At 40.3% G+C, this 14,269-nt stretch overlaps 3 protein-coding genes across 5 annotated transcripts; 1 reads left to right on the top strand and 2 right to left on the bottom strand.

Moving 5' to 3' along the window:
• Positions 1-362: 362 nt before the first annotated feature.
• Positions 363-5,875, bottom strand: LOC141785721 (uncharacterized protein C7orf57 homolog). The gene is made up of 8 exons (XM_074664162.1): positions 5,743-5,875; positions 4,987-5,034; positions 4,721-4,894; positions 3,906-3,993; positions 3,508-3,625; positions 2,818-2,882; positions 2,597-2,697; positions 363-2,502 (listed from the first exon to the last, which is right to left on the bottom strand). Exons 2-8 carry the CDS (start codon positions 5,027-5,029, stop codon positions 2,444-2,446), a joined length of 648 nt encoding a protein of 215 aa, XP_074520263.1. The 5' UTR covers positions 5,030-5,034; positions 5,743-5,875; the 3' UTR covers positions 363-2,443.
• Positions 5,876-6,240: 365 nt separating this feature from the next.
• On the bottom strand, positions 6,241-12,146 carry LOC141786175 (four and a half LIM domains protein 2-like). Of its 3 annotated transcripts, none has more exons than XM_074664908.1 (7): positions 12,006-12,146; positions 9,377-9,535; positions 8,277-8,465; positions 8,018-8,192; positions 7,759-7,928; positions 6,900-7,086; positions 6,241-6,650 (listed from the first exon to the last, which is right to left on the bottom strand). In XM_074664908.1, the coding sequence occupies exons 3-7, from the start codon at positions 8,430-8,432 to the stop codon at positions 6,499-6,501; spliced, it is 840 nt and encodes a 279-aa protein (XP_074521009.1). In that variant the 5' UTR covers positions 8,433-8,465; positions 9,377-9,535; positions 12,006-12,146; the 3' UTR covers positions 6,241-6,498. The 3 variants fall into 3 exon arrangements, with proteins under 3 accessions (XP_074521009.1, XP_074521008.1, XP_074521010.1); XM_074664907.1 differs by having other exon boundaries at positions 11,939-12,078; XM_074664909.1 differs by having other exon boundaries at positions 8,277-8,460; positions 11,939-12,078.
• On the top strand, positions 12,034-14,119 carry pjvk (pejvakin). The gene is made up of 6 exons (XM_074664913.1): positions 12,034-12,244; positions 12,340-12,535; positions 12,870-13,011; positions 13,094-13,211; positions 13,295-13,438; positions 13,512-14,119. The coding sequence occupies exons 1-6, from the start codon at positions 12,034-12,036 to the stop codon at positions 13,811-13,813; spliced, it is 1,113 nt and encodes a 370-aa protein (XP_074521014.1). The 3' UTR covers positions 13,814-14,119.
• Positions 14,120-14,269: the final 150 nt, after the last annotated feature.

The raw sequence follows: 14,269 nt of genomic DNA, 5'->3' as shown, positions 1-14,269 counted from the left end.
AGGAAGATACAGCCTGCAGCATCCACCGCGCGTGCGTGCGTCCGTGTATGCGCACGTGTGTGTGCGCGAGTGTGTTTTATCCTCCCTCACAGTAGGCCTGACTGATCCTTATAAGGACTCCCAGAGGATCATTTAACAGTCAAACTTTACAGTGCAAGTCATTGAGAGTGTGTTTTTTATTCAAGCTCTTGCAGAAACTGTTAAAATCATCAAACCATTAATTTATATTAACAGAGACTGCAAGTTAACTTCATCATAAACAAAAATCACCTTTCTGCTTCCTTCTTTGCAGCAATTATCACCAAATTTTGTTTTGTTTCCTGTTTAGTGTCAAAGAAATGAAAAAAACAACAGTACACAGATACATGCACATGCCCATTTATTTAAATGATAAGTAAGCGTCTGTGTGCAATCATCAAGATAAGCGGGGTCTTACATCAATCTGCATTGTGGATCTTATTTGTAAAGTCTGCGTTCTTCAGTCTCCTCTGATACATTTCAACAATGAGAAAAGCAAAAAAAAAAAAAGGTAGGACATAAGACTTCAGGGCAATTTTAAGAGTTAAAGGTTCCCACTATTTGTCTGATAACTTATATGACACAAACTCAACAAAAACACTATGTGTAACTGTAAATACTGTACCTGAATATGTGACAGCTCATAGAAATGAACTCGTTCTTCAAAAGGACGATACATTCGCCAATATACTGCAAAAATAAACCCAGTGTCACAGAACACAGGAAAACACCTGCTAAAACCACATCATAAAGATAAATTATGCATTAGCTGGAAAAACAACCCTGAACCTATAAAATTGAACATGACACATCTCCCGTAAGAGTTTCCAAATGAGAGTGTTTCTGCGGCATCATTTTGGAGACGAAGGTGATGAATTTCTGGGATTTGCTGGGACAAACTCTCAGCTCTAATCTGAGTGTTATACCCACATAAATCATCCCCATCCTTTTTCCCTGTAAGAGCATTTTCTCCACCTGACAAATGTCTCTGTAGGATTAGGATTTTACTGTCACCGTCAGGTTCGCATTTACGGCGCGAGAATAATAACCGTTAAAATGAGTCGAGGCTAAGCTGTCCATCACATGTCAAAGAAACCCATTACTTTTTTTTAGTTGGGAAAATATATTCTGCATTCACACAAGCAGGAAGAAGAGGAAGAGATGGAGTTATTGTTTTGCCTGCAGAAGTTTGGGTGAAGAAAAGATCCAAGCTAAACTTGAGGAAGTGTTGAAATTCACAGCAAAAACAAAAAGGTGTTAAAGTCTGGCTTCCAAATTCACCAGTCTGACCGGTTTGTTCCTCCACAAAGCAACGAAAGATATCAGACTGTCGTATCCTGCGCTCAGGCTTCAGTAAATATTAGAAAAATTAAAGACTTGTGCCAAAACAAAAGCCAAATGTCCTCAAGACGCCAGTTTCTGGTAAAAGAAAGGGAGTGAAGCGTATCTGACTGTAAGTTTCATTTTCAAAAATGTTGCTGCAGAAACTTTTTCTCTCATATCCGATGGAAAAAAAGTAAAGTGGACAGTTTTTTTGGTGTAAGAGGGCTGTGCACTAACACTACGTTCTTCTACTCATGTCTATAAAGTCAAAAACACTGCACGGGGCAGGGACAAACTGCTTGGTTGGCATGTTCAGAACTCACATTGTCAAATTTGTCTGTGTTAATCTCCACAGGGAATGACACCGGATTCGTGTTTCAGCTTGAAGTTCTGCAAAAGTGTATTCTTCTTCCAAGAAATTCATCATTTTAGGCTGAATATTGTTTTTTTTCTTAAGACTCAAATTTTAACTGTTGTGAGAATCTCAGAGTTCAGTAACCTTTTGCAGAGCAGCAACCTGAAAAATCACTTTTTGGCCCCTTTTGAACCAAACAGACCTCTGTGGTCGTCAGTGTGGTCATGTGGTCACAGCTGCAGGGTCGCTGTCTCAAGAAGTGATCACTCAAACCTCTGCTGCCACGAACACACTAACCTCAGACGTCCCTACACAGAGCAGGAGCCCTTGATCAAAACGAATAAAACTTCACATCACTTAAACCACGTCTTATTAGCACTAATACTGGAACACTCACTAACTCGATCTTCATACAACCAGGAAGGGAATCTAACACCAGAAACTGGGTGTTAGCTTCCTGCCCTGCGCACAATTCGTCTTTCAAATCGAGATATTGAAAAATAAAAGTCACAGAGCACTGACACTTCTACTCAACAGAACCTGTGTGAATTCTCTTTACAAATTAAAGCAAATAAATAGCGAGGACGGTACCTTTGCATAAACATGAGTACAAAACTAACAGTCAGTGGATGTACAATTAATGTGAGTGAAACTGAGGGAGGGGCGGGGTGGCGTGTTCCTGGGTTTGTGTAACCATGAACCAGTGTAAGGTGGACCCCCTTTCCCTTTGCACAATGACTCAGCGCCCTACTCCAGGTCGTCCACATCCTCCGTCATGACGGTGCTCGTCTGTTCAGAGGTCACACCTGGAAAAGAAGTAAAAGTCAACAACTGGAGCAAAGACATCACCTGAAATAGCAGCCAAAACTAAAACTGAAAAGATCTGAAAGTGTAACTTACTTGAGGTATCATCGTCGTTAGGAGACTTCTTTTTTTCCTCAACGTAGCCATGACTCAGCAGTTTGGACATGCTGACCGGGGCAGCCTTCTTATCATAAGACCTGAGGACAACAGAAAGAACATTTTTCCTTTATGAATTAAGTGGAAAAAAAGAAATTGATCTTCTATAAGTTGCTTCAATCCTTTTTGTTTTGAGGACAGAAATCGCAGGATTCACTCACCTTCTCTTGTACTGATTGGTCATGGACAGACCCTCCATCTGACCGGCGACACCGTCAGGAGAAATCTGTAAGAGAGGAAGGAGGTAAGTAATGTCGCTAACACTGGCAGCTTTAATGTGAATGCAGCTGCAGCTTCATAAAAAAATAAATGTGGATGAATCTTTATGTAAAACGAAACACATGCAATGAGCAGAACAGAAAATGAAATGATGAAAGACGACTTCATGTAAACAAGTCATGCAACGGAAAAGGATTGAAGGAGGTGAACGCAAAAGCAAATTAATTATATCTTCCAAGTGCATATTTTATCTCTGAATACAAAGCTAACACAGACTTAAGCTTTTAACCTCAAATACTGCAGATTTCCATCCAAACATCCCCCAATTATCAACTATCTAAGTTTCTTTTTCACTTTTTAAAAACACAAAATGAAGTTTGTGTACATTTTTATCAGGTCCTATCTCTGTACTTACCGAAAACTGGAGCAATCTTCCCTCAAAGCTATTAAACAGCCAAAGCTCGAGCAGGAAATCCCTTTTAACCAAACCGTGAATGCGGTGATGGAGCAAAATGAGGTAAAAAATAAAAGAGCGGTTGGTGGAATAAATGCAAAATTAAATAACCAAAAAGGATGGAAGAGATGGACGCGGTATCTATGTTTGGGGGGGTGACTTCAGCTGGTTCATTCACCTTCTCTTTACCAGGGGAGAATCTATCAGTCTCCCAGGCTGAACCGTTATCGGTGCCAAATGGAGCAGCCAGAGGCTGAAAGCCCATCTTCCCCTCAGGAGACATCACTTTGCTTCCACTGAAAATACAAAACCAAGGTGATACGGTGCATATGAAACCGACGATGCCACTTACACAGCCACTGATTGTGACACCTAAACGGTCCTTTTACTGTCCCACTGGGGAATAAATGAGCGTTTGGAAATGTTGTATTTTAACAATAATCCTTTCAGTTTGCTGTTAAGATACAGAAATATTTTTTAAACCCTGTAAAGAGTTTTATCAGTTCAACACGACTAAAATGTCAGAAATCCATGTTATTCCATAATCTGGATTCAATGAATGAGTGGTGTGTGTACCTCTTTGACTCATCACCTCCAAACCAGTTGGGAGGATTGTACGGCTTCCTGGGTTTATCATCAGCATCAGCGTCATGACTCAACAGCCCTGCAGGAGGAGGAGACACTGGACTGGTTAAAAACACTGCAGTAAGTCATGAAGCATTGTTCAGTCTCACCTTTAATAACATAATGTGATATTTGACCTCAGGCCTTTCAGCTCAGGGGCTTAACAGTTAATCTCCCACAAATTAAGTGTTAATATCTGAAAGGCATATGTAGAAATTCACAGCAGGCTTCTTTCATACAGCTCAAGACAAAAATACACATTCACAACTCATAAGTAAGGAATAATACCTTACATTTTCAGATATCATATACTAAGTGTGCCTGTTTATTGAAGAGGACTCATTCATGCTGACTGGAGCTTGAAATTAAACTTTTCAAAAGTGTGTACAGCAACAAAAATGGCTTTTATTCCCCTGATAGCTAAAGCCAGTGATGTTGAGTTTTTAATCAACAAAAGGGGGATGTCATCCTTTCCCACAATGCTTAACAGAAAGGAAATGTCCCCTTTTATGTTCCGGTAGGATACTCAGGATTTGCATTTCAAAGAGCTGTCAACATCAAATGAATCCTTGTGAGGAAGTTGATTTATTTTTAAAATGTGGTGACTCCCACTGTTTTAGTTCACACTAGACAGAAACAAGACAGTCTGATAGTTTGAATGTGTGAAAGGAGATTCTTACAGCACTTTGAGAACTGACCAAACATGAAGAGAGATTATGTAACTAGAGGGCCTTTGCATTAATGCTAACTCTGACAGCCTAATTTACCTTTGTGTCCTCCGCCTTTTGCAAGCTTGACATAGTCAGAGTCCGACTCAAATATCCCCACTCGCCGTCCACTGATCCTCTCCACTTGGGTGTTTTCATCTGCGCTCTGGCACAGACCAGGGATCTGGGAGGTTGGTCCAGTCACGCCTGCATTCACGACTCCAGGCTTTATGCCTGTATTGAAGAAAAAATTACATTGCTCCTTTACTTTAAAAATTAAGATTGAGAAAAAACAGATATTTTTAAGGCTGTGAGTGTCATCATACCTCCAGGCTTGGTCCTCCGATGGTTGGGTACAGCAGCACTCATCTCAGCTGAAAAGCATAGCAAACTCTGGTTTGAGGAACTATTATTCCTGAGTCTAAATACTTAGTAGTTTATTCCAATAGACAAAACTCAAATGTGTGTGAGTTTTTTTCCCACGACAAAATCAAAGAAAGCCTAATGCAAGTGTATGCAAATTGAATATGTAAGTAACAATTCATAAATAGGCACAAATAATTATAGTGTTATTTTGATGCAGTTTGGTGTTAAATTCCACAGAAAGGTCCGTTTATTCCAGATGGGTTGCAATTTGGATGTTGTTATACCAATAAAAGCAAAATAAAACGTCTCTTATGTTACTCATGTGTAATAACAACGTGTTAATGCTGAAAAAAAAAATATAGATACCACAAATAAAACAAGATGTAATTAATATATCAGATATTGATTAAAACAGTTAGCTCAGATGAGAGGATGCACACACGCACTCTCATTTATGTGGATACATATTTGTGCTCTACAAGTTTCTGAAACGTATGTAAAATCAGAAGATACAAAAACATACAAAATGCATCGTTAATATCCAAACAGTTTTACTCAGCCATTCAGCTAACAAAGCCATGCTAATACTATTAGCCGCCTAGCTAGTTTGGGCAAACGCAACGTAGCGCCAGTCGTACTTTACGATGCAATAAAGCTTAATTTCAAATATTCAGCGCAGACTGCTTTACACTAAAAGAATAAGAAAAATATCTTACAATTTGTGTTAATTTTCTTTCGCTGGAATTACAGAGCGACTTATTGTGTCCAAATTCCGTTAGCTTCTTTTTATTCTCCTGCACACACTTCCTGCGGCACCTGCTGCCCACTTCCGGTGAGCTCCAAAGATCGTGTATTAAGACAAAGCATGACGTAGGCCATGAAAATTAGTGGCCCTTCACACAGAAGTAAGAGCAGGTCTTGATAAAGGACGGAGTGAGATATCTTACTCAAAAATACAGTTGAAACTGTATTAACATACGATCTTTGGTGAGGTAAACAAGACAAAGATCGTGATGTTCAAAAATATAAATTAAGCAATTAATTTGTTTTCATTTTTTAATAAATTTGATCTAAAAAATTAATTCACGAAATAATTATGGCAATCCAGCATTTAATAAACCTTTATTTGGCTTCTTTTTACATGAATCATGCAATTCAGAAACAGTATTAGTATCACAACGGCTTTGTTAAGAACAATTGCATTGAAAGTGCGATAAAACATAGCATTGCACAAAAATATTGATTAAAAGTAGTTATTTGACTCTGATAATAGTTTTACAGCAAAACTAAAGCTTCTTTGACATGATTTAAAACAAATTCACTGAGAATTTAGCAAAATGTGAACGTTAATTTGTGAGAAACCAATAAATGTTACATTTAATGCAATAAAGGCTGAGTTAAAGTTTGAGATATTGCTGCTGTTCACTGATTGATATATATTTAGAGCTCTTGCGGTCACTCTTGGAGATCACTCAGATGTCTCTGCCGCAGTCGGGGCAGAAGATGTCGTCCTTACAGGTGAGGAAGCCTCGGCCGACCAGAGACACGGAGCACTTCTTGCAGTTGAAGCAGTCGTTGTGCCACTGGCGCTGCTCAAATGAGATATACTTGCTGCCCCCAAGACCTGAAAGAGAAGCAGAAAAGAGCAATGAGTGGCTGACAAAGACCTGCCCTTAGTCTCATGATATCTGTAACTTAATAATCAAGTAATTCATTTAATGGTTAGTGGATGCACAGGATGTAGAAAGAAGCACGTGACATAGAGTAATTTAAGCAAAAGGTGCCATTTATGCTTTAATACAGGTATTCCCAATAATTCTTTGATGTTATTCTTTCATGTTATACAATTTTATTGATTTATAGAAATTTTTACCACTGATGGGGTCGGTGCAGTAAGCACATTTCTTTGCAAACAGGTTGCAGAAGCAGTCAAGGCAGTAGGCAAAGTCATCCCTGGAGGTGAACCTCTGACCGGCCAGCTGCTGCCTGCAGCCGATGCAGACGAAGCATTCCTTATGCCAGGGCTGATCGTGGTAGTTGACTCCTCCAGTGGTAATTGGCTGGAAGATAAAACTCAATAAAATTAGCCTGTTTATGCACTGCACATGTGTTTAATAAGTCATGACAGATTATCAGATTAAGATCATTTCTGCAGCTTTTGCAGTCTGCTGATCAGATTAAAATGATAAGCTCCGTCGCTTAAAGCCACTGATCCAGTCAATTACAAAAGTGATTGGGTTTTATGAGTTTAATTTATAAATTTATTGATTAAAAAACTGCTGAAGATCCACTAAACACTTGTGCATTCTGCCGTGGTTTATGGGCCTCATTTAACACAGATCCATACATTGCACATAAATGTGTCTTTCAGATCCTACACAGACATGTGCAGCCTCACACTGACTCATTTCTCTGTCTTTAAAGCTGGTTGTTTCTGAGTTGTTGAGTCACAGCCGACTTGAGGCGAGCCAGATGCCTGCTGTCTCACCTACCAGCTTTTAGCACAAAAAGACGCCTCCGACTCCTGCCTGCCTGACCATCTGTTTCCCGTCTATAGCTCCCTTATACTGCACATATGAATCCTCTTTCAGGCCTCTCTGTGTTTCTTTTCATCTTACAGATCCAAGTTTGAGTCTTAGGAAATATAAAAACATTGATGAGAGAAGCTTGGCTTTATGCATGCACAAGGCACAGAAAACACTCCTCCTGACATAATAATGATGCTGTTTTACCTTCTTGCAGTGGACGCACTGCTGAGCAAACTGCTTCTCATAGCACGGCAGGCAGTAGTTGTTGAAATCCTTCTGGACAAAGCTCTTGGTGCCGATGGGTTGGTGGCAACGGTTGCAGGCGAAGCAGTTCTCGTGCCAACTATTGCCCTTGTGCTCCATCTTCTTAGAGCCTGAGAGGAAGAGTGTGTAGTTTAGTTGTGACTGTAACAAGCCAAAATAACATTAAGCCTCGTTACAAGCATCATGTGAGCATCCTAACCTGGCATGATGGTCTTCAGGCATGCATGGCACTTGGCTGAGTACTCGTTGCTGTAGCAGTCGGTGCACATCAGCACTTCATCCTTGGTGGTAAAAGGCCGATCCACCAGAGAACGCTCACATTTGGTGCAGAGGAAGCAGTCGCAGTGCCAGTGGCGCTCTTTGTACGACAGATCCTGCAGAATCAAAGCGGCAAGGGTAAAAATTAAAGCTGCGAAAGTGTTCCCAGAAAACAATCCAGATCAATCTCCAACTCTTACCTTGCTTGTGCATCCAATGAGCTGTTTGCACACCTCACAGTTGTTGGAGAAAACAGCCTCGTAGCACTTCACGCAGTACGGCTGCTCCTCCTTCAGGATGTACTTTTTCCCGTACAGGGTCTCATTACACTTGGTGCAGTCATAGGGGTCCACCATGCTGACCAGAATCTGTGCTCCAAGTCTTCTGCTCTGATAAATAAATCATAAAAACATGCAGTCAGAACATGAGGATCACATGTTGCAGAGATGCATCCACGTCAGGAAAAAGCCTCAGCCCCTCTCTGACTAAATTGAAAACTACTCCCAACAAATTAAGCTGAAGAATGTCACCAACAAGCCCAGACTCTGAAGTTCATACCTTCGACTTCATTAATTGAAAAGCTGTGACTCTTAAATCTGGTTTACTTGTTTCAAGATGGTTTAAATTTAGGTTTAAAGAGGTTGAAAATTGGTGCAGATTCCTCCGAATTACAACCAGAAACTCCCTAAGCCTCATTCATCTGTGGAATGATAAATAGGTTTTATGCAATTCCAAATTCAAGGAGGACATCAGGAGACGCACAACAGGTCTGTAGTCTTTCATTAGTTCATTAAGATATTTTGGAATGAAGTGAATTTGGCGTAATCTCCTTAACACAAAGGTTTCTTTTGAGACTATGAACAGATCTTATCTATGTCACTTTCTTAGATGTCAAATGTGCAATGTGCATCTAACTTTTATTCAATTTAAATCAAAGCCAGATAAAACTAGTTCCCAATCAATCGCCCAATATCTTACCATTCCTTTTCTACCCATGTGTCAAAAACCATTCCCTTTTCCAAACCTGAAAATGCACACGCTTGGAAACTCAAACTCCTCCAAACTTACGATCAAGGCTGCAGAAATCAGTTTATCTACGGTGCTTAAATAATCTAATTTAAGCTCTTTCTGAAGTGGGATTACAATCAGTTTATATCATTTAACTATGACAGGTTTTTTCCAATAAAGCAAATATTTATCTCAGAAGATTGAATGCATTTTAAACCATCGCTCAGATCTTTTGTTAAGCTTTGCAAAAGAAAGACAGATGAAACAGCGTATGCGTCAGAGCAGATCTTACCTGTCGGAGTCGTTTGGTCACCAGAGGAAGATGCTGCTTGACTCAGTCCAGAGGCGTCCACTGACGACTGGACTTCATCTGCCTTTTTAAACTGGAGCAGAACGTGACCTTTCCTGATGCCAGGCGGTGGAAGCAGCCATGTGACCAGAGTGGGTGGGTCTGATTAAATATAAATTGGTATAAATTAAAGACAGAATACAAAAAATCTCCAAAAGAATCCCATCAATGTTAGATGTCTTTGTAGTCGGGAAATTTCATTTCACAAAGGCCGATTAAAGTTTCATTTAAAAGATTTTAAAAATCTCACCAAGGCTTGAAGTTGAGCTATGCTTTATGGTAAAAAAAATGCTCTGAGTGACAGATGAGCTAACTCCAGCGGCTTTAAAATCTTCACAGAAATTTTGTCACAGAAGAAGAATGAAGCCCCTAAAAAATGGAGATAGAGGCTGTTTCCCCTGGTGGAAAGCTCTGTTAGAGAGGCAGCTTTACCAAATAGGTTGTGTAAGTATTTTCCACCTATAATTGCATTATCCAAAATCTCAAATTTTCCCCCCTCAACAAAAACAAAACTACAAATCTGCTTGGCTCCTGTGCTGCCTTTTTCATCCAGTTTCCTTGAAACCAATGGATCCTTTCTGTGAAATTTTTGTTTTGGTGGAGCAATATCAAGTTCAGGGAACGTTTCTTATGGCTTTTGGAAGAAAACTCTCAACAAATTAGATTTTATGTGACAGAATTTCACTAGAAATTTGCTGATTTTAATCAGATTAGTAGGATCAGATTAGTGGGAATTTTCTTTACTAAATTATCTGCTAATTTTTTTATTATGTTTGATAAAAAATATCAAGTTATTTTCATACCTGCTATTTCTACAAGCTGACCTGCAGATGTTGTCAACAAAGTGATTATTTTTCTTTCAAGGCAAGCACAGCCTCGATAACGGTTCATGGAGGTCTGAATTAAATCACTGTTTATGGTGTAACATCATCAAGTGACTCCTGATTTAACTTTTTGGATAACTGTCACTTTGCAAAACAAAAATATTTACTGGAGCCCAAAATGATGGTGCTCATGTCGGTCCTTGTGACCTTTCTCTTGGGTAAAAATTTGAGACTGTAAATAAAAAGTTTTAAAGCAAGGAGGTCTGAAAGTTTGAGGTGATGCTTTAAATCCTCTTGGCTGCTTTCTAGGTCATGACCAGCAGAGGTTATCTTTGATCACAGGAGAAGAAAATTAACCTTCATTCATCAAATTTACGTTTACTCCTGTAAAAGTGCCTCAAACTGTATCACATGACTCCTTTAAGGCCCTGAAAGTTCCTGCATCCCTGTGGATCCTTTAGCTTACATAACATGAAAGCATCCCAGCTGGAAATCAGTGCTTGGAGAACTGGGTCTTAATTTGATTACATTTAACAAGATAACTTTTAATTTTAGGTCAATTAATCCAGTTTGAACTTTTTCACAATGACACTGCAGTATTCGTGAGACCAAACGGACTCGTTAGAAATTCTCCATCTAACCTAGAACATCTAATGGACGTTAAACAGCAGTTGCCTGTTTGTGCTTAGCCTCATTGCGTGAGCTAAAAGCAGTCAAAGTGTGTCTCCAGTGAGTCAGGAGTTTTCCACTTTTATATCTTGGATTTAATTTTCTGCGTCATTGCGCTAGTTTGAGTTTAACACTTGTGCAAAATAAAACAGCACAAAGTGAGATTTTCTTCTAATTTTTGACTTGTTTGTGCAGGACCTACTGTTTAAATATACTTGGAAAATCTAATAACAGAACAAGGATGAAAGGAGTCCTGCAAGTCCTTGAATTCTTCAAAGGTTAATAATGAAAATCAGTTTGGGAGTTAAATTAAAGGAAAACACTAAGTTTGTCTTTCACCTGAAAAACACGTGAAAATTTTCTTTTCCTGTGACAATGTTTCTTCGAATCCTGATACAGTAATCTAGTTATTAAAGACAAACAGGGCGAGCTTTTATCCTGAGGTTAGCGTGTCACTCTTCAGTAAAAGCAAATTGTTTTACAAGATTAATGGTAAGTCAGTGTGTGTAGCTCTCTATAGGGTAACAGTAAGTTTGTGGGATTGTTTCTAGATTCTCAGATTTATCAGTTGATCTTCAAATCATATCAATTAAAACATAAACAACTTCACTTTTTTGAAAGCACATTTTTTCCTGAAAGATGGATGTTATTCTTACTATAAATTGAAGAAGCTCAGATAATTTCCGTTTGTTTGAATTCGGCGCCCTCATGTGGACAAAGTATATCATAAATCTTTTAAACAGCAATGAGGAGATTTAGAAATGTTTGGTTATGACCCACTTCAGACCTCAAAGACTTGACCCAGTGTGTGGTTAAAGTATTCCTAGTCCAAGGTAACCCATTTCTCTAGTCATTACCTTTTTTTTTCCACCTCATTTGTCATGTGACAGGAAGCAGCAGGCTTACAGTGACCTCTCCAGTTGACAAACACCTTTTGTCCCATATTACGTTACACACTATCTGCATTATTTAACATTTCACGGGTCTAAAAGAACACTCCCGATGTACCTACCCCATTCAGGAGAGCACACCAAGACCAGTAATGATCTCTGTGATCCACCGTGGAGGATAGTTTTCACCTGGTTTGATGCTGATGAAGACTTTGAAATGTTTGCAGCAGCCACCAAGAATTTCGTGAAGCAGGTCGGAGACACAGGGAGGTTGATCCCGGTGCCCAGTCTGAGCGAGGCAGACCGGTACCAGCCCCTCAGTTTAGTCACCAGGAAGAGGAAGAGGCATTTCTGGAAGAAGAACAAATACGCCTCGACTCCTTTTTCTCTGAAAGACATCCTGGTTGGAGAGAAGGAGATCACAGCAGGTAGAGAAATGATCAATGAGTATTCAACGAGTTTTAACGTCTTCCTTTATAGATTTTATATTTTGAGATACACTGACAAACTTTTCCTCCACCAGGTGTGTCTTCTTACCAGCTCCTTAACTACGAGGACAAATCAGACGTCGCCCTCAACGGTCGGTTAGGAAACCATCTCATCAACGATGTGGGTTTTAACATCAGCGGGTCGGACTCTGTGGCCGTCAAAGCCTCGTTTGGCATCGTGACCAAACACGAGCTGGAGGTGCCCACGTTACTGCGAGAGCTGAACTCCAGGTAAACAAAAACTGCCAGCATCAGCTGCTTCACTGTCATGTCTGCAAGCAATATCTACTCCTGATTAATGATTGATCATCTTGATAACACAGATATCACCTTCATATGTTAATGATATGACATCCTGTGGATTGAAGTGTGGTGTTTTCTGTCACGGCAGCCATAAGTTGATCCTTGACCTCTGACCTTAAGTGACTGCAGAAATATGAGGAGAGGGTTTCCCTGTGAGGATGAATAAATGATCATGTTATTCTACGCTGCAACACATTACACATTCAGGAGCTACATACAAGCATAAGAGGACAATTTCATGACATATCTGAGTGTTTTTCAGGAAAGTAGACCTGGATCACTGCCTGGTTCGACAGTCAAAGGACAGTGGACGCAGCGTGCTTTGTGTCGTCGTGGAGAGCATTCGCACCACACGTCAGTGCTCCCTCACCGTCCATGCTGGGATGAGAGGGACAACCATGAGGGTAAACATCACATAACAGACACTAGTCTACATGGATTAACTCACCTCTTCCCATCCTGGATCCAACTCTTTTGCTCCTGTAGTTTCAGATCGACGACGGCAGAAACCCCAAAGGCCGAGACAAAGCCATCGTCATCCCCGCTCACACCACCATCGCCTTCAGCATCTGTGAGCTGTTTGTACGCCTGGATGGACGCCTTGGTATTAAGAAATGAAAATGATCTGAAATGTTTTTACAGCCCCCTACCTTCCTTAAATGTCTGGTGTGTCCTCTTCTGTGTCAGATATTTGTGTAGCTCCAGAGTCTCAAGGAGGATTTGAGCGGGAGCAGATCAGGGAGCAGCTCGGTGGTTTTGTCAGTCACTTCTCTATGGGTCGACTGCGGCGCTTCCTGTCTGGGATCGTCTACGGGAACCCTTTCAGAGCAGGTATGATTTTAACTTCAGCAACAGCACAACTCTTCCATAACGTCTACAACATTTTCTTTATCCAACTTTGTAGAAAACAGGACATTTGAAGAGCTCACCCACTCTGATACCTACATGGACGACATGGTCACTGACTACTATGAGAAAGCAGCCAGCATGACAGACATTTCCACGGCCTACCTGAGAGAGAGCTCTCACACACGGGCCAACCTCCTCAAACACAACATCCCCAAGGGACCTTGTGCGCTCTGCGGGATGGGCAACCAGAAGCGGGAAACTGTGTACGGCTGTCTGGAGTGCTCTACAGGGGGACAGAAATATGTCAGGCTACATGTGGTGCCCTGCTTTGACCTCTGGCACAAAACCCTGAGGTGAAAAAGTTATGTTTTAAATGTCTTAAATGGTTGTTGTTTTTTTCGGCTGCTGAAGGATGTAAAAAGTGCAAATGTTTACAACAAAAAAGTCAGAAAACCTGGACGTGGACCAGACTATTTTTCAACCAAAACACCTCCAACTGTGAAGCCAACAACTCCAAATAAAAGAGGCATTTATCGCAGACATTTTTATGGTTTACCTTTGGCACCAACCCATTTTCACAGGTGTGCTGTGTATGAGCTGTGACTGCCAGATGTTAAATTATTCAGCAGGGGTATTGAGTGAAAATAAACAAGAGGGATCATGTGGAGGACAGAAACAGCCTGGGTGTGTCTGTGAGTCATTTATTTAAGCAGCAGTTGTGCTTTAAATGTGTAGACTGTGTGAGTCTGTATGTTTTTTTCCACTTTGATTCATTTAAAGAAATAATTTTACACTTTTTATTCTGACTATTAA

The sequence above is a fragment of the Halichoeres trimaculatus genome, unplaced genomic scaffold, assembly GCF_033239565.1.
Source record: "Halichoeres trimaculatus isolate MK-OKI-2021-1 unplaced genomic scaffold, fHalTri1.1 fHalTri1_scaffold_24, whole genome shotgun sequence".
In the NCBI taxonomy this organism is placed as follows: domain Eukaryota; kingdom Metazoa; phylum Chordata; class Actinopteri; order Labriformes; family Labridae; genus Halichoeres; species Halichoeres trimaculatus.
The sequence above is the reverse complement of the archived record's forward strand: the minus strand, read 5'-3'. Positions and strand labels throughout refer to the sequence as shown.